Raw genomic sequence first — 19,450 nt, 5'->3', positions numbered from 1 at the left:
TGACAGGATAGCTCGCTAAGCGCCCGCTCCGCCCAGCCAGCCATGGAGCGGGCCATAAAACCGGTCGGATAAAACTGTTTAATGTGAAAACTTATGCGAGAACAAGTTTGCTTAATTCACAAGCCACTTCACATAGGCCATGAACCACAACTCTGTCAAAACAAGAAATAAGCAAAGATAGAATTAAAAAGGCTGCTGTGCACAGCAGTGCAAACCCAAAATCCATGAGCAGTTGAGTGGCATGCAATGCTGATTCAGATTCCTGCACCATGCACGCACCACCTGCCTTGTACCCCATGCAGCAGATAGAGAGGCATGTGATGTAAAGCCTTTGTAAAAAGTTGAGCACAGTGTCATTTGTAGTGCCTGTGGAAGTCCTAACCTTCAGGGGAGAGGGGAGGGGGGGGGGGGGGGGGGGGGGGCAGACTTTCTTTTGCCTTCAAGAGATAGGGAGGCTGGGGATGCATGATGAGCCACACAACATGGCTGAGTATCAACACCCCCCCTCCCTCCCTCCTGGGCTCTAAACTTTTGACAGAGGGTGTACCTGCTCGTGGAGTGGGCAACAGCTGCACTGTGATGTAGCAGCGCGGCAAGAGGGGGAAAAAAAGGGTTATGATCACATAGTATCGGAGCCTCTACTGTGTGTCTAGATAGCGGGCACACTCTCGGGACACTCAAAGGTGTTGAAGGGGCAAAAAATGAAGTGAAGGCAATGCAGTGGTAGCTACAAAAAGACGAAAAAGGTGACGAAAAAATTAAAGGGCGATTATGCAGCTGGTAATGCAGAAGGTCAGCGTTTGCTGGCGTGCAATATTGACTGTGCAGAGAAAGATGAAGCCCATGTGAGTCCCTGCCACCCTTTCCTTCAGTCACGCTCAGCTGTACGGACGCCAAATGACTACGAACACAAACATGCCTTTCCCCGGAACCTTTGCAGTTAGTTTTGGGTAAGTTAGCGCAAGAAGCAAGGCATGGGCTATGTGCACGAGATCGTCACGTGATCGTGCCCTCCACGGATCATCTTCCTCCTCCTAGTCATGCTTGGCTGCACAGATGCTTTTAGATCACGATTAACATACTTTGCCCGGAAACTTTTTCATCACCAGCTGGCGCTAGAAAATTGAAAACACTTTTTCCTGTTGGGGTCAGAGAGGGTGTGTCGTTATGGTGCTGTTGCCAACCACACCAACTTTTGGTCATGCATAGTGCAGTGAATTCTCTTTTTAGCATCTTTTTTTTGTAAAGCCATTTTATTATTATTATTCTTTTTCATGTAACTGATATTTGTAGACGACTGGCCTGTTCACCCAGTCTTTTCTTGGGCACTTCTGGTAAGATGAACAGGTTGTCATTGTCCTGCCAAATGCATCTTTAATGTAGCCTACATATTGAGGAATGGCCATCAACGTGGGTGGAAAAACTACTGCTAGCCATAATTGTGTTGTCACATGCCAGTGCCACAACCCAAAGAGGCTAGCAGTACAAGCAGCACCATGATGTGCATTGCTTGGGTGCAGGTTCTGCGTGTACCCCTGTACGAGATCCTGCCCCTAGAGTGCGTGGCCGGTGTCTGCTGGGTGCTGGACCTTGCCACCTATTGTCGGGGCCGGCCAAGGGGTGCATCCGAGAAAGATGTCTACATCTGCGAGTGCCGTGTCGATAAAAGTGCTCGGCTCTTCTACAAGATCAACAAGCCCCGGTACGCAATAATCCAGCTCAGTTATCCCCAGAATGCATTTTAGCAGACTGAGGCTCCCCCCTCAACCCTTTTTCACTTTTGTTTTGTGCCTCCACAAGTGTAGTTTGTGTGAAATGTTTAGTTCACTTTTGTTCTTGGTGCTGTCGAATTAAATGCTGTTAAGGATGCTGTTAAGGCTGACCTCCTTGGAGTGAACTCTAGCACGGAAGTTTGGTCAGCATAGTATGCTCAGTGCAACAGATCATCACGAGTTCATTGCACCAAACTCTATGTGAGCAGTGCCATGAAGGGGCCAGTGTGACCACGAGACACCACCATCTGGACAGGCAGAGTTTTTAGACCCTATGCATGCGACATCAATTGTGTGGTGCACATTGGCAAGCATGGTGCACACAAGCGAGATAATCCGGTTGCCTGGAAAATCCGATAATGACCCCCGCCCCAAGGCATGAGGGAGGGTCACCACAGCCAGAGAAGGCAGCAAATGGTGCGTCGCATGATTGTCGAGCATGAACAGGACCTTCCAAATTTTTTCAAGCCACTCTGCGAACAAGCTGCAAATTTATGTCTAGTGGCATACTCAGCGAACAAAATGTTGTGCATTGTCCCGTCCTGAGGGCTGTGCTCACAAGAATGCAGCTTCCTAAGCACTGCGCCTTGCTAGTCTTCCCGGGGATACATGATACACAGCAGCTGCTGATCGCCGCTTTCTATGCTTTGGCATTGAAGGATGGTAACTCGAAGCTTACTGCATTTTTCACCGGCTCCTTTCAAAGCATGCATTTTGGACGGCTACATCTGGCAAGAAGCTTCGTTGACACTCCATACAGCCCGTAATTTTGTTTGATAGTTTGCTGTTTGGAGGGTTGCGTTCTTTTTATGCAAAGGGGGGAGAAGGCAGTGTCATGGAGGTTTGGAGGTGCTCATCGCTCTCCGTTTCTGAGAGAAATGGGGGGTTTTCTACTCCACGGTCGAGTTCACAGCTCCTCCTCATTCGCTGTAACCAAGCTGTGCAGCCACACTTGTTTATTGTATCTGAGATGCATTGCCATTGCCGTAATACATATTTTGACGGTAGATCTGCCTTCGTTCGTAATAAGAGAGCGTTTGTTATAACTGCAGCCATTATAAGTTGGCTCGACTTTATACTGCATGTGTTCCCTCTGAATTAAAACGCAAGTTTCGAGTCAGTGCCTGTCCTTAGCATCTTCTTCTCTTTGTGTGCTTTTTTCATGGTGGTGCCTTACTCTGATGTAATCTGTTTATCCTATAATTGCACACCTAATACCATATCTACTTGCATAATGGATGCAGTCATATTATGAGTGCTCTTCCTATTTTGGCTGCAAAAATATAGTCATTTCTTTCTCTTTTGCGCATTTGTACCTCTTTTTTTTTTGTGCTGAAACTGCACTGCAAGAAGGCATCTCAGCATTGACGATATGCACATACACCAACTTCAGTGCATGTGAAGCACATTGAAATGGCCAGGAATATGGCTGGCGAAACCTGTTGAACGCATTTTATGACACTCAGCTGTCAATGTGCCATTCTGTTCAGGCTCTGCCCGACACTGCCGTCACATGGAGGCCATGCTGCTCTGCAGCGATACCTCAGCATTGCTCAGCCATCTCTGTGGACAGTTTGCACCAGAAAGGATAAAAGCATCAATACACTTGCCTGCTGTACAAGAGAAAAAATAGGGTGCACCTATGCTAGCGATGTAGAACAAAAGGCTGTTACTGGTCATTAGGAAGAAAGGATGTCGCCAGATTGCATGAGTTCTTAAATGTCATTTTGCTTCTACTATAGGCAACTTGCAATGGAGTTTCCCTTGTCATTTGCAGTGTCGTAACAGGGACGCAAGCATTTTTCAGGCGCGCCCGTAGTGCCTTACCACGCAACCTGCCTTTGCTTATAGGCGCGAGCAGCAGCGCTCTGTTGAAGCCACACATGGCTTGCATCAGATAACTGGGCCATGTCAAGAGCACCTAGGCAAGGAACGCTCAACAATGCGTGTACATCTCCAATTGAAAGTGGTCCCACGTTTGTCGCGGCCCATGTGGTTGACAGCAGCAGTTTTCAGGCATGCAGTGGAACAATTGTAGCATTGCCCGAGCACAGCAGATTGCCCGTATGACTGAAATGAATGTGTGTCATGCGACATCATGTGCAATCACTCGACTGGAGGGCTGCCCAGAATGCATAACATGGTAGCAGTGGGACACTTGACATTGCTATCCCTTTTTTGTTCCTAATTTGCAGGTTTCCTGTTTGTATGAAAAGCTACGCCTTTGATGCTTTTGATGCAAAGCTTACCCCGAAGAGGACATACTCGGTCAGTGTTCTGAAAAATTTTATTGTTTGTTTTTACAGCGTCTTGATCCTTCCACCGTTTTTTTACTGTACATCGCATTGACTTCACTGCAATGTGTCCTTATTTTCATTTTCCTTCTTTCTTTTATGGTGGCCGCTTAGCCTCGAAGTAATCCCATTGTGTACCAGAAACGCAGCAGGGCAAAGACAACGCATGGCTTTCCTGATGAACGGAGCGCTGATGTAAGTCTAAAACTCCTTGATGCCTAGCAAATAAAGTCAAGCTGCAGAGAGTTGCCTAAAAAAAAAAAAACGGAGGCCCTTTGCATTAGCGTTGCCATTCTGTTCTTGGGATCTTGCCAGTTTTGCAGAGCGCTGCAAAGCACTCAGATATGTCAATGGCTGAAGCCTCAAAAATCGAATGGCTTAAACCCACCAAAAACACTCTGGCTGATCCTCTCCCAACTTTCCACTGCATGCAGCGGGAGGTGAAGAAGGAGCGCCTGGCCAAGGTTGTACGTCGCTTGGTGGCATCTGCAGCGGCAGAGGAAGCTGCTGACATGCCTCCGTCGTCCGGGCGGTAGCCACCGCTTTCCCGGCATCCATGCTCCAACACACATGCTCATCACAGTGACGCCTACTCTGAAGCTGCCCCGTGGAGAAGGATAGAATGGAGGGCTCCCCCGTCACTGCCCTGCAAGCGCACAAGTCTCCTCAGGTGCAAGCAGACCAGAAGAAAAGCAGTATGCCGTCGCACCAGTGGTGCTGCTTGCAAGGTGTTCTCTTCTGTTGCACCCTGGGAGGCAGGACCTCTGGAGGCGTGCTGCGGGAAGTGTGCATCTCTTGTACAGCCATTGTTGTTCGGTCGCCTTCTTCACAAATGCCGCGACGGCGTTTATATGCATCGCATGGCCCATCATGCATTTCATCTGGGAGCCACTGTTCACCATCGCCTCTCCTTTCTTTTTCGAAATGTTGACCATTGAAGCAGCAGATTTCAATTGTCATGTTTCCCACAATGCTTTGCTCCTACCCCTTTTGATTTACGCACCACCGCACACTTTCTGCACTTGCCCACGTTTGCAGTGCGCATGCCATACCTGCCCCTGTGTTGCATTTCTGTCTTGCTTTTCATCTCGAAAAGAAAACAGTACAAAACTGACGTAAATTGAAGTGTATACAACAGCTTCTCCACAGCATTGCTGCTTGGGCGACCAGCTGTGTGTTTTACTGTTGTTTTAGTCAACTCGTGTGGCACAAATGTATTTCCTGGTTTTACAAGGCAGAACTTGTCTGCAGCCGGGTTGGGCAGCAATGCCAAATGACTTATCTGCTGCATCTGAGAAGCACATGCAGTGCTGTAGCCACATGGTATCTCTGATCAGTTCAGGTGTTGGCACAGCCTCCTTTGCCACAGTGAGTCTCTTTCTTTCGGGTTGTGGGTTATTTCTTTAACACGGGCTGTCTGTGTAGATCGACTACATTATCGCCGAGAATGAAAGCCAAAGCATGGATGCCGCATCATGCAAAGCATTGAGGGCTTCATGCCGAGGCTTCTGTTATTTATTTATATGTGACATGTTGCTTTTGTTACTCTATTTTGTTTTAGCATGTTGTGGCTGCACTTTACACAATGCCCTTCTTTGTGGTCCCAGCTCATCTGCACTCCCATGTCCCCGTCTACACCTTTTGTACTGTATGCATTTCCTAAACTGCCAATTTCTTTTTATCTTACTATACTGTGTTGTCAGGGGGGAATGAGGCTTTGCAGAAGCAAGAAATCATATTGTTCACTACAGGCCCCCTTAATAGACTTATCATGTTGCAACCGTTGTGAAAAAAAGAAAGCACCCATTACAGTTTTTTAAAGGCCTTTTTAATTGTGTTGCACCATACCTCGGATTTTAGCTTCTGAGAAAGTATATGCCATTTCGAGTCATTGTATATAAATACTCAGTGGTTTTAAAGAGGAGAAAGAGATAGCTTTGTGAAGCAGTTTTTTTTTTTCTTTTGTTAGCTGATACTTCAATGCAGCTTCACTGCACAGGTCATCACATTTGTGGGGAATACACCATTTCATTTTCAAACGGTTGCAAATCATTATCTGTACATAACAGAACCCTTGCTCTGTTCACATTTACATGATCAGCATGTTTCTTTTTTTTTTTTTCTGGTGTTAAGCCGTGTCTTCATGTATTAAACGTTATTTTTGACAAAAATGATTCCAGCATACATGCGTTATGCTCATTCTTGAAGCTTGCACTGGCACCAGCAGTGCACATTTTTGCTATCATACACATATTAGATTTGGTAAAGTGGGCACCTAAGGTACAGGGTAGTTCACTGAAGAGATACAGTGCCGTTTCCAAGCATCAATCATGAAAGTGAGTGAGTAGTTAACAAGCCCCTGGAATATAGCGCATGTCAGAGATGGAGGATGAACTCGTATGGGATATCCAACATTCAAATTTACCATTTCAACTTGCATATATAATTGATTAAATTGCCCAACAATTTTTTTCTGGTTGTCGCTAGAGGTCCCGATGTGTGCAAGTAATGTGTGAGGAGTCTTAAATTGGAACTGCAGTGAAATCTTGTTCCACTGAATTACAAAGAAATGCGTGATTTCTAATGGAACTAAGACTAGGAAATGAACTCGTGTAAGTCGCAACTCTGGTCAGTTTAGTTCTTGCTTTATTGAGGTTTAACAGCATTCCCACTCTTCTATATCTTCTTGAGCTGTAGCACTGCTCTGAGCTGCCGTGGAGAAAGTGCACAGACACAATAAATCTAACCTGTGAATGAATTTACCTGCTCCATTTAAATATGACATTGGTTTGGCCTGTATTCAGCTCCTGTGTAAAGCAATTAACTTGTTAGAACAGTGAAAGACGAAGCGAGCACAGGCAGATGGCTTTGGTTCAGTCTGTGTTAAGACTGGATAAGTACAGCTTTAAGTTACTGGGCAAAACTGGATGCACTGTCGTTCAAATGCTTCCAGTTGCTCTGGAGACAGTGATGGAAATATACTGCTTAGGGCGTACTCAAAATGACGCTGCTCCACGTGAAGCGCCTTAAATCCGAGTTCGTTCATGGCTTGCAGGCCAGCCTGTAAAAAGGGAAAAAGGAAAGTGGCACTGCAATTAAAAGTGAACTAAGCATAGCTTGCAGCATACCCCACAAGCAATGACAGACTGGACTCTAGGGGCGTTAAAAGGTGGGTGTTTCAAGGTTGGCAAAACGCAGAGGACCTGTATTGAACCACTGCAAAAAAAGATGGCAAGAACAAGGGGCAAGAAGTCTGCTTGAATGGGAGCACAAACATGACAGCGGCAAGAACAGCGGCACAAGTTACAAGCACCGCAAAGTTACTGCAAGCACTGAAACAGCTTCCTGGTTGTTTGACTGTCCTTATGGTGCAGTGAAACAAGCCCCTCAATATAATAACCCCTGGTAACATGGAATGCTAGACTGTGTGTGAGAGTAGAATTATATGCAATCATGAAATCTAAATGTAGTACAGTGCACTTCACTCACTGCTTGGCAAAGGTGCATGATGTCAGCTGCACTGAAGTGCTCCAATCTTTTTGCAAGAGATGCCAAGTCAACTTCTCCGAGAGACATTTTTGCACAACGAGCATTCAGGATCTCTTCTCGGGCCTGCACGTAAGAGCAGAACCTGATGTGAAGTTTCTCTACAGCCATGCATGAAGTTCAAGTATGAATAACGCAGGTAAGGAGTGACAATGCTGCAAGAGGCGCCACAAAAACAGCGCCAGCCATGAGCAGGGCAGCTGGCACCCTCTTTTTATTTCTCAAACAATCACCGCCACTCCACAAATGCAGTGCAAGAAGGGTTTTCATGCATTAATGAATTAAATTATGTACTAAGAGTAAAAAAGAAATAGCTGTTTTTGTGACATTTAATTCTTTCATGCTCCAGTGCCATAGCCCCAGTGTACACCGAGCCATTGCTCTATGCCTTTCACAAATGCTGTGAGACATGCAGTTGAGCACGACTTACGCAAATGTTAGCTGATATGCACTTGGAAAAGACGGAAAAGCACAGACACAGGAATTATTGCTGTTTAATTGCACCATTGGTGGTGCACCAGTGTGCATTATTTTATTTGCACCCAGTTTTCTGCCTGTGTTTTTATCCATGGTTTTTTACACTGCAAAAATGACTAAAATAGACATGGATGTTAAAAAAAAACAAAACAACTACAGTATATGGAAGCAGACTCGCCTTGGCATCTGGTGGGGGGATGTAGACTATCAGGTCAAATCTTCCAGGCCTCAGCAATGCATCATCAACTGCATCAGGCTTGCAGGTTGTAGCTATCATGACGACGTTTAGCCATCCCTGCCAACACAATCATGTCCTCAAGTGCTGTTATTACCCTGGTGCAGAAGCGACACCACACTATGACAGAGATTCTTTCCCAGTATTTTTTCCCACACAGCTACACTCTATCTGATGAATTCTGTGCTAAGATAGTGAGGGGGGGGGGCAAGATAGTGGCCCCCCAAACGAACCAAATTCCATTTGGGACGTATCTTGGGGGGGTGCAACTTGACAATGAGTAGATGTGCATCGTAATTTCTCTGATAGATGGCGCTAGGCGGCGTGCATGCACATGTAGCCAAGCATGGTGGCAATCCACCCCGTTTCAAAGGGTATTACATTCCATTTCTTCAGACGAGCAGCGCGTTCTTCGCTTTCTTCATCTAGTAAACCAAACAGCAAACGCTCGTTACTCCAACGTCTTCCAGATATTGGCGACCTTTTCTTTTTTGAGAAGCAGCAGGCCTCTTCCACCAGCTATGAATGGCAAGCCCACCGGAACTGTCAATTTCTTGCATTTCCAATGATCAAGGTTTATATGGGTTTATGGGAGTTTAACGTCTCAAAGCGACTCGGGCTATGAGGGACGCTGTAGTGAAGGGCTTCGGAAATTTCGACCATCTGGGGTTCTTAACGTGCACTGACATCGCACAGTACATGGGCCTTTAGAATTTTTCCTCCATTGAAATTCAACAACCATGGCCGGGATCGAACACGTGTCTTTCGGGTCAGTAGCCGAGTGCCATAACCACTGAGCCACCATGGCGGCCCTATGATCAAGGCAGGACGTTTTGATCATGGTGTCAAAACATGCACACCAGTACCAACTGAGAAGCTGGTGCTACATGTGGTGTTTTAAATCTGTGAACTCGCCACAGTGCCTGCGGCAGTAATATTTGGTCAAGATTATCATGACTGCATACCTCAAGCACAGCCCATTTTTTTTTATTCAGAGGTCATAAACTGTTTGAGTGTCCGCAAAAAGAAACAAAGACGCAAATTTATGCCACTGAATTTTCATCTTGTTCTTATGCACAGTTGTTTGCGATCATTTCATCCCACAAAAATGTGTGTAGTTCAAGCAAGCATATGCATTGAACAGAGTAATTACTCAATTATTGTAGAAGCAGACTTTTACAGCTGCAACTACTGTAATTTGCAGTATACAGTCGGCACCCTCTGTATAGTCCGCAGGGCTCAATTCTGGCTGAAAAGAAATTATTTTGCTAGACTGTCCACACCCGTGCATAGTTTGCAGGGGCCAGATGTACAATCCACATAAAGAATGTATGTACACGTACTGATTAGCAAGATCTGAGCTCATACAGCAAAAAAATGTGTCTTTTCTATTCCAAAAGAATACTCATGACTGTCTTTGGCATTCTGGATGTTAGAGAGCTTCAGCACACACGGACAGTGGTAGTCAATTGCTTTGCTTTGCTTTGCTTTAGTCAATTCAGTAACACATTGACACTGCTACCATTGCCGTGCTAGCCTAGCTGCATTTACCACACATGCTTGTAGTTATTATAATTAGTGTATCCAAAACAAAACATGCTAAACCTTTCTACTCTCTTCATTGGGAGCATATGCCCCCAAGCCGCCTTTAGCAAAGGTAATAACGGTAACACTAACACCTTTTTAACCTGGCAGGCAACTACAGGAACTGTGTTGTGTTGTGTTGTTCTCTGTGGGCGTGGGACAACTAACAGATATTTATCTGGGTTCTTTCCTTTTTCGTGTGCCATTATAACAGGCATTGAAAACTGAAAAAATGTTCTTCAAAGCACAGTGCACTGTGGCTGAAAAACATCCTTATGAAACTCACCTCACTACTGCCACCTCTTTGAAGCGCACCACTTCCTGCACACAATGCTTAAGTAAGTATCAAATTACAAAAGTTGAACAGAACACAAGAAGAAAATATAAGCCATACTAACCAATCCCATCAATCTCGCACAAAAGCGCAGAGAGAACACGGTCCTGTGCTCCTGAATGCTCGCCAGACCTGCGGCCAACTAGAGTGTCAATGTCATCCATAAAGATTGCACTTGGTGCTCTCAGCCTCGCTTGTCGAAAAACCTGCAAGATTTAAGGCACCATGAACAAGTTAACTGACACGATATTAGTAAATAACCTGAAGTAACCGGCAGCTGGACTATTCCAAAGCAGCATCTTCCTGTCTTAAATGCAAGGATGAGCGTTTTATTTTATTGAAGTGCAGCCAAGCTTTCAACCTTTACACATAAATGCACAGTTCCATGGCCATGTGCAGCCTGAAACGTGAAGTGCACATGCTCAACAACTAGTTCACCGCAGAAATTTTCACACTCCACTTAGTCATGAATATTGTTCTAATGGAGCCTCTACAGTGCAACAAAGGAAACACAGCACTGCCTCTTTGTCCATTAATTTTGATAATGGACATATCCGAGCAAAAGCTGAGCACATAATGACCTTTAATAGTAGTCATGAGAGTCTTCTGTAGTGATCATACCAGTATTATAATAGGCTCACAATGAAAATAAATTCCCTCTTTTTTTTTAGGATGCTTACTGTCAAAGTGTCATGCAATCACTCATGCATCAGTCACGCATAATGTTATGCTGAAATAAACTTTATATAACACCTGGAAGAAAGTGATGACATGTGCTTGATTATAATGTTCTGAGTGCAGCAAATGAAAACTTGCTGGTGAACAAAAGGGATCCAACCTACACTTGCAGAAAGATTTCAGGTGAAACTGCCTCACAAGTTTTGCCCAGAGACAAAGAAGGCTGCATTACAAGGAAAAGATAAAGTCGAGTGCTCGGATACTAGCTTTACCTCCACGGGCAGGACCCAAACTGTGTTCTCTCTGCGCCACTGGGCTATTCCTTCAAAGACGCACTACACGGAAATATCAACAGAAAAAAACGTTACACTAGACTGACAGACTACTCTTCAGGACACTACCGGTGCTGTTTTCTGCAGAAAAAGGTGACTGCATCGCTAAGAGAGTCACAAATGAGGTCCCCAATTTATTTCTCAATTGCAAACCCCCACAAAACAAAGGCAGTGTTATGTGATTTTTGAGACCTACATTCCTCCAAGCTTTTCAACAATTTAGAAAAAAGGAACAAAAACAAAACCAATCAGCTAACTGAGAAGATCACCCTTTGTTACAATATTTATCACAAAGGGCTCCACCATACTGTTCTGTGCAGCCCAGTTTGTTACCTTTCATGCTTAGAAGTCATGCTCTCAAGAGATTGTGGCCTCGCCATTTAAAAAGAGCACGATCGACCCTGAAAGCTTGTGCCTGGCTTGTGCTTCTGAAGTTGCTGCACACAATAGCTTTGGCATGCAAAATGAGCGACACTTCACATTCTTATATCTCGAGAGGACTTGCCACATCGCTTTCTTATTTTGACGGCACTCTTCAATGAAACTGTGCAGCCTGTGAAAAGAATGAACCAATCGTGGCCTGCGAAAAATTCACTAGACCGGGTGCACTTTTACTAATTTTCTGGTTTATCTAAGCTCTGTTCTCAGTAAAGATGACTTAGTTACGAACTTGGGACACTAATCTCTCAATGTAGATGGGCTAAGCATTCCTCTCCAGAGTCCCTTGAGGACAGTTATGATGGCAAGTGGTGCAATGTTACTAAGCAGAACAGAGAATTACCTTGGAATGTTTACATTCAGAAGAAATACAAAATGTACTGGGATCTCAGCAGCACACAGGGTGACTAAAGTTTCAACAAGCTTTCTTAAATATAACGTGTATGAGCAGAATAGAAAGAAATGTGGAAGTAGGTCAATATGTGAGCATGCCAGCATACATTTCAGTTTGCTGGTGCAGTGGCGCAATTTGGGTTTCAAGACAAAGTGGCACAGAGACAACATGCTAAGCTATTCTTTCACTACAACCTGGCAAAACAGAACACATTCTACTGCTCAGCACACATCACAGCGTCGTGATTGTACTTTGTTTTATAGTGATGACACCTGCTCCTTTACAAGGTTTTAGCACTAGGTCTCGCGCGTTCCTGAACTTTGAGTTTTTTACTTGACCTCCAGTGGTACTCATATGCTGCACAAAGCCTTAAAGCTACATCCTGCTCTTTTCTGTCATGGCTGGTTTCGTAAACAAACAGGAGATCAGACTCACCGCAGAGATCACTTTCTCGGAATCTCCGACAAAAGGAGAGTACACGTTGGCCGCTCCAAGGGAGAACAGCGTCAATCCTGGGCAGCTAGCAGCGAGTGCAAGAGCGATGGCAGTCTTACCACATCCCGGGGGCCCTACCAACAGCACACCTCTTGGCTGGGACACTCCAAGCCTCCCAAAGGCTGCTGGATTCAACAGAGGGCCCTTAACTGCCTGCATTCAAGCGCCAGAACCCCAATGTCACACAACATAAGCAAAAGGAGTTCCATCTCATAGGCAAAAGCAGAACTTAGCATGAAAAGGTTAAAAACTGCAGCAGTCATTGGCAATGTCTTTTTGACACTTTCCTTTGTCCACTGATTAATGGTATTACCTCCTTCTTCTAGCCCACACTCAAACTTCGGTGCAGCCTCATTATTAGTGACAAACCATTTCCAGGATTGACCGTGCAAGTGCTACAGGGATATTAAAGAACGGTAATATTCTGCGATGACCTGTGGAAACTCGAATGAAACCTAGCTAACGCCACTTGTAAGCATTTGATGCTTAGAAACATGTCCGCTTCATGCAGCAAGCTATGAAAATCTGTTACAGCTCTCGCACACCACCATGAGTACTGCACTTACTACCTTCCCAATTTACTTATGGTATAAACATTGTCCACTCAGTACCATTTGCACTGACAAGCTGGTAAGAGCAGAGGGATTGAACTGTTCAGCAAAGAGCCCCTGAGACGTTTTTGTTGAGCTGTTGCTGTGTTCCCTCCATTCTATGGCTTCTACTGCACTGCAGTGGCTTTCACTACATCACTAAAAATGAAGTGCCGCCAGTGGCCAGTTTCCCTCCGTGAGAAAAGAGCAGGGGAGAGACCAATCTGCTTTGAAGTCAAGAAAGAAGACTGAATGGTGCATTATGCCGACGTACAAGTACCTGAAGATCACTGGGCCTACCTCTCTAGAGCCACCGCACCCTAAGCACGCAGTACATTCGAAAGGATAATGAGAATTCCAAAAGGAAATAAATGGCACCTTCATCAAAGGCTGTCACTGGGTCCCTTCAATGAACAATCAAAAGACGGCAACAGCCATTAATTCCAAGATAACACAGTCATATATGAACATCAAAATTCACTTATGTTATTCTTCATGCTACTGGCTTACGGTCTGTTGTGAAGATGGAGATGTGGTAACATGTTTATTCCGGTGCTGCTTTTTGCAAACACAAACTTCATACACACACTGTAATGAAACAATTTCTTGACGCTGTTCCATTGATCAACACGGTCAGCCACATATAAGCAGGGCTAATATAAGAAAATAGGAACATGCTATGAAGTGCAAAAAACCATAGCCCGCAGATTTCAGGGATTATTTCATGAAAGCAGAATAAACGGGAGCAGCACTTACTGTTTGTAGTTTTTTCTGTATGTTTGCTATACCTCCAAGCTCTTTCCAAGAGAAGCGAGGAGCCATTTCAACAGCAAACTCAAGACGACTGCTCAAGTTTGATCGAACCGTTGCAAGAGCAGCTTGAAAGTCTTTGTCTGTGACAAATGTCTCAGTGTGGCCTGAAGACTGTAAAAAGAAGGAAATTGTACAAAATGAGACAGAACTCTACACCAGGTAGGGCTGTTCAGTTCTGCCATGTGCCAAGATTTGCTTTTAGCACAACCTGTCTTCACGCACTCTTGCATGGAGCAGCAACAGCAGCTTGAAATAGTCTAATAGACTTGGCACTTTCACTGGTGCCCACACTGCCATTTGAATGATTCTTCTCAATGTCTACGCCTGCCTCATATTTACCATGTCAAATAACTCAACATGCCAGACTAGCCACTACCAACAGTACACACGAACGTGAATACAGCAGGTTCCACTAGGATGAGAACGTTTTTTTTTTCCCCCAGGGAGACTAAATGCTATATAGTGCATCACATAGCTCTTTGTCTCTGCTGTACTGAAAATCATCAGCTTCTTAAAAACTGTTCTAGAGCATAAGAGGTTTGTATATAAAAAGACTACATTATCAGCCCACAGGCAATAAATTAAATGTGCAAAATTTTTTGTCCTATCAAGGCACATCGAAAAGCAGCTCACATTTGTAAAACAGTGACATGAAAGGTTAGGGTAAGGTTAGAGTAAAGTGACTGGCTTCTTTTAGGCAAGAAGTTTAATAGCAAAAATGTAAGGCTGAAACAGAACCATCTCACGGACTCTCTGGCACAAAAATGTCCCTTGGTAGCAATCACCCACAGATAGCTGAGGTTGTGAATGACAAAGAGCAATGGTCAGCACTGAGCTTTCGAAAAAATTAACAACCACTTTCATAGACTGCCTGCACAGAGCAAACTAAAGGAGTGCTGCACAGGCCTCTTTTCTGAGCCCCAGCCTGGCTCAAGCCCGGTTACTCTGAGCAGCTGGGTCAGGCAACAAAAGGCAATTGGCCTTTTAAAGGACGTAGCTACCACCACCCTGTCAGCTTTGGAGCAAACAGTGTAAAGAAGCATGTGGGAGTTCCCATTCAGCTTGCAAACACTGTGCAAGTAGGTTTTAACGCGACACGACAATGTTAAGGGTCCCGTGTCGCAGAAAAGCCAGTGCCGTCATCGGCGTTGGCATCGTTGGCCATGAGCGAAAAATCCATGAAAAACCCACAGAAAAACAACCTAGGTGGCAAGTGGGCCACCACTACACCAAGAGTGGTATGAGGATTCCCGGGGGTCTATGAATGTAAAGTAGAGTGTGACCAATTCCGCATATATGGGTACTAAGCCATTAACGCTATCACGTCATGCCTTTAAGTAGAGCTTAAGTGTCCCGTCCAGTTTTTATTCCAGTCAGTTCAGGGGTTTAACAAAACCAGTTGTTGGGCGAGTTGGTGCTGACGATGATCCATAACAGCGCGACAGACGGGACAAAGAAGAGGAGACACAACACACAGCGCTGTGTGTTGTGTCTCCTCTTCTTTGTCCCGTCTGTCGCGCTGTTATGGACCATCATCAGTTCAGGGGGCCACCAGAATACTAACTTCAACTTAATAGAACACTGAAAAACTACAGACTAGGCTGCTTGATCCTTATTTGACAAACCGCAAACATGATATGCGGTGTGATATGCTGAACGTCCTGAGGCTGCATGTGAGCTATGAGGGAGGCCACAGTGGAGTGTTCTAAACCAATTTCTACTGCCTGGTGTCCTTCAACGTTCACAGGCACCCCAATGTTGATAGATGAGAAGAAACACGTAGGAGACTAAGTATGTGCAGTGCATGCCCAATGCATAGCAAAAAAACACGCTACACTATTAAAGAACTTAAAGCCAATCTGCCCTTTACAAAAAAGTTTTCGGAAACTGACAGTCTGCACCACTGTTTTTGCTGAGACTAGGCTCAACCTCAACCCCGATGAAATCTGTGCTGCCAAGCCCATAGAGTGCTCTACAACACAATACAGGCTTATCACTGTCAGTGCTGTTCACAAAACAAAACACATTGAAGACCCACACATTTTAAAGACAAACTGTTGACTTTCTCCAAGCATAGCCAGAGTCACTTTGGGATGTTAAACCTCATATAACTAAACATAACCAAATGTCATCCCACAGGTTATTTAATATTGAATAACACAGTGTTCCGTCACAAACTAAGGATTTTTTTTAGATTATAAAAGGGCAAGAATCATGAACACCAATTCTGGTGCATGGATAAGCTGAAATCTGTCTGAGTTGTGGCTGACAATACTTGACAAATATTTTAGAGTTTCAAAATCTGGGAAGGAAACAGCTCACAGAGATCATCAGCACAATCAAGGATACACGGAAGTGTAAAACTGTTTATGCTACATCGCAAACAAGTCTGCTGATTTTCTGTTTCAAGAATCCAGGTAGTTGAAAACAGCTCGACAAGGATTATTCACATCAAGTTCTATAACACAATTTCCCAAACTCAACTCTAACAAATTTTAGCTATCCTAAGGCAATGTGACAAAACCAGTGCTGCAAAATCCACTCACAGTGCGCTTCACCGCAGCCATGAGAGATTCACGAAGGAGGACCATCATGTCTCCAAGCACAAATCCAGACGTGGGCAGCACAAGATGGCTCAAGTCCAAGCCCAGCTTGGTCCCAGCAGTCCGTAAGATGCAACTTCTCTCCTCAGTTGACAATGCCCCCATCAATAGCTGGAACATGGCAAAAAATATGGATATTCACATAGATCAAGATTTTAACAGCATACAAAACACAGCCTAGTAAATGCAGTTAGCAAAAGTACAAGTGCCATCAGAAGTAAAGGGAACCAAGTGCCGAAATCGAAGTGTATTGACACACGAGCAAGTGGAATTTAACAGTCTTACAGGTTCAGACGAGCCCAGTTCATCTTTGGCCATAACATTCATACTAGCTTTTGATGAACCCACCTTATCTAACATATGGCCATAATTCTGCAATATTCCTATTATCTTGTGGCTTTCCAACAAGGCAGCGTGGTGTTCATAGTGTGATCAATAACGGTTGTTTTGCTGTGGTATGACAGTCCTTTCTATGTTTTCTGAGCTTTGGGAGGAATGTGAAGGACTGCTTTGGCACAGTTTGGTCAGAACTGTTGGTTGTTAAGGGGTTAACAGGCACACTGTAACCAGGTGTGAATGCTTTAATGCTGCATTTATACACCATTGAATTTCCAATAACATGAACACCAGCCCAAATGGATCACAAAACTGTATTCCATTTACCTTTGACACAAACCACACATGCCAAAATATTCAGAACAGCCGATTTAGACAGATATTAAGATTTGGTCTGGTTTGGTTTATTGGGGTTTAACATCCCAAAGCGACTCAGACTATGAGGGACGCCGTAGTGAAAGTCTCCGGAAATTTCGACCACCTGGGGTTCTTTAACATGCACTGACACCGCTCAGTACACGGGCCTCTAGAATTTCGTCTCCATCGAAATTTGACAGCCGCGGCCGGGATCGAACCCAAGTTTTTTGGGACAGCAGCCGAGCGACATAACCACTGAGCCACTGTGGTGGCTTAAGATATTAAGACTATGTGCATTAGACACTAGTATTGAAATAAGAAACACAACTAAAAAAAGTAGACAATATACAGTCTGTAGCTTGTAAATATTGTTTGAAGGAAGGAAGGCAACAAGTCTCTGTGAACAAAGAGAACTAAAACTGAAGACGGTGTAGAAGGCACAATGCTGCATGTGTTTTGAGATCCCAAAAGAGGTTATCAAAACAGGTAAAAGAAGATGTCATGACAGCACCTGGGACCTGCCCCTGAAGCAACGCCTCTAACCCCAGACTCCTGACATCTGTTCATATTTATTTCATGCCTGTTGCATAAGCTTCTGATGCACTACGTTCTTGATCTTCGTCCACAATCAGTGCTTGGGTGTGCCATGCTAACAAGGAACAGCGTTGTCTAGGGCAGCTCATGCGCTGGTATTTTTTTTATCGGCTAGCAGAAAAGTGAAACGTTGGCGACAGACAGCATCAGAACAACGCAGTATTATAGTGACTTAGGGTAGCAATAGTGTTTCTTTGAGACACTTGGAAGCACCCTGCCGGAACCACAGTGCACATTTTGACTTGAGAAGCGAAATGCAGGTCACCTCCCTATCGAAGCGCCCCGGGCGACGCATGGCTGGGTCGATGTTATTCGGTCGGGTCGTTGTGGCGACAACGAAGACGCGCCGCCTGTCCACCGAGCCGTCCATGAGCGTCAGCAGCTGCGTGACGAGCCTGTTGGCGTGCTGCGACGATGAGGACCCTCTTCGGACGCACAGCAGGTCCACGTCGTCTATGAGCACGATACACGGCAGCACTCGGTTGAGCGCCGCGGCCTTCGCAAACACGGAGCGGAGCAGCGCCTCGCTGTCGCCGGGCGCCGAACGGCAAAGCTCTGGCCCTCGCACGCTCAGCAAGTGAGCTCCACATTTTTGGGCCACTCGACGAACGACGCTAGTTTTGCCGGTGCCTGGAGGCCCCGCCAGCAAGATTCCACTTTGAAGCCGCAGCCCGACACTTTTGAGCGTCTCGGGGTATTTGTGCGGATATGTGCACAGCTTAGCAAGCAACTCCGTCGGTTCTCCTAGTGCCTGTTCCCAGACGTTTGAGAACAGCACGCTGTCGTATACATCCGACTTATATGTGACGTTGGAAACTGTTATTTTAGTATTTCCTGTTATTCTACAGGCGTCCTCCTTGGGGTAGACTTGCTCGATGACGATCGCATGTATCGCGCATAGCCGCGCCAGGGGACGGTTGGACGGACAGAAAAATTTCGACCCCGTTGTCACGTAATAGTTTCGCAAAATCTTGGTCAGCCAGTGGGCAAGTCGTTCGCGGCGACCCTCATGCCACTTGATCAATTCATGGACAGACTTAAGCACGACTGCGACTTCAACACTGTCGGCAGGCTGGCATTGACCGAGAAGATCAATGCGCACGTCGTTCGTGTTGGCAGTAGTATTACTGCCATTGAGTTCCACAGTCCTGTCAATGTAGGCAACGTCGCTCTTATACCGATGTGGGTACACAACACACAAGTACGTTTTACCGAACACCGTCACTTTGACAAGCGACCGCGGCCGACAGTTTCTTGCAAGTAAGTATGTAGCTGGAACCTCACAGATCTGGGATCCTGCAAGACGATCATCACTGCCAGCGTACGCTAAAGTCATATTTTGTTCACGGCATAAAATTGGATGACAGTCAGAAGCTTTCGCACTACGGCTACAGTGAACTAGTACGGCTCCATGCTGCAGAACTTCACGATGGGGTTTGTGTTGAACGTAAACATGGACCACGTGCGCACTTGCGGATTTGCCGCTCAGCGGCTCAGTACTGGCCACTGATCTCCACTAGTGGTGCTGCCAGCACATTTCATTTTTCGCTTTAACTCTTTGCTTAAAACAATTTACAA

General features: G+C 45.2%; 2 protein-coding genes across 3 annotated transcripts in view; one reads left to right on the top strand and one right to left on the bottom strand.

The window, feature by feature from the left end:
• ash1 (histone-lysine N-methyltransferase ash1) overlaps window positions 1-6,240 on the top strand; it is a 67,328-nt gene extending 61,088 nt beyond the window's left edge. For both annotated transcript variants that reach the window (XM_077660111.1, XM_077660110.1), the window contains 4 exons: window positions 1,521-1,702; window positions 3,968-4,040; window positions 4,181-4,261; window positions 4,501-6,240. In XM_077660111.1, the coding sequence (XP_077516237.1) occupies window positions 1,521-1,702; window positions 3,968-4,040; window positions 4,181-4,261; window positions 4,501-4,602 (438 nt within the window). In that variant the 3' untranslated portion in view covers window positions 4,603-6,240. The remainder of the gene's footprint in view (window positions 1-1,520; window positions 1,703-3,967; window positions 4,041-4,180; window positions 4,262-4,500) is intronic.
• On the bottom strand, window positions 6,172-19,356 carry LOC144126144 (uncharacterized). Its single transcript, XM_077660112.1, has 9 exons — window positions 18,138-19,356; window positions 16,529-16,696; window positions 13,926-14,093; window positions 12,520-12,732; window positions 10,307-10,448; window positions 10,195-10,229; window positions 8,268-8,384; window positions 7,556-7,678; window positions 6,172-7,127 (listed from the first exon to the last, which is right to left on the bottom strand). Exons 1-9 carry the CDS (start codon window positions 19,206-19,208, stop codon window positions 6,972-6,974), a joined length of 2,193 nt encoding a protein of 730 aa, XP_077516238.1. The 5' UTR covers window positions 19,209-19,356; the 3' UTR covers window positions 6,172-6,971.
• Window positions 19,357-19,450: the final 94 nt, after the last annotated feature.

The sequence above is a fragment of the Amblyomma americanum genome, chromosome 3 (genome assembly GCF_052857255.1).
Source record: "Amblyomma americanum isolate KBUSLIRL-KWMA chromosome 3, ASM5285725v1, whole genome shotgun sequence".
Classification (NCBI taxonomy): domain Eukaryota; kingdom Metazoa; phylum Arthropoda; class Arachnida; order Ixodida; family Ixodidae; genus Amblyomma; species Amblyomma americanum.
Note: the sequence above shows the minus strand (reverse complement) of the source record. Positions and strands in the feature narration are given on the sequence as shown.

Coding starts and splice junctions, on each gene's coding strand:
- LOC144126144 (XM_077660112.1), bottom strand. CDS start 19,208: ATGACTTTAGCGTACGCTGGCAGTGATGATCGTCTTGCAGGATCCCAG. Junction 14,094..16,528: donor TGGCTGCGGTGAAGCGCACT/GTGAGTGGATTT, acceptor TTCTTTTTACAG/TCTTCAGGCCACACTGAGAC. Junction 12,733..13,925: donor TACAGAAAAAACTACAAACA/GTAAGTGCTGCT, acceptor GCTTGAATGCAG/GCAGTTAAGGGCCCTCTGTT.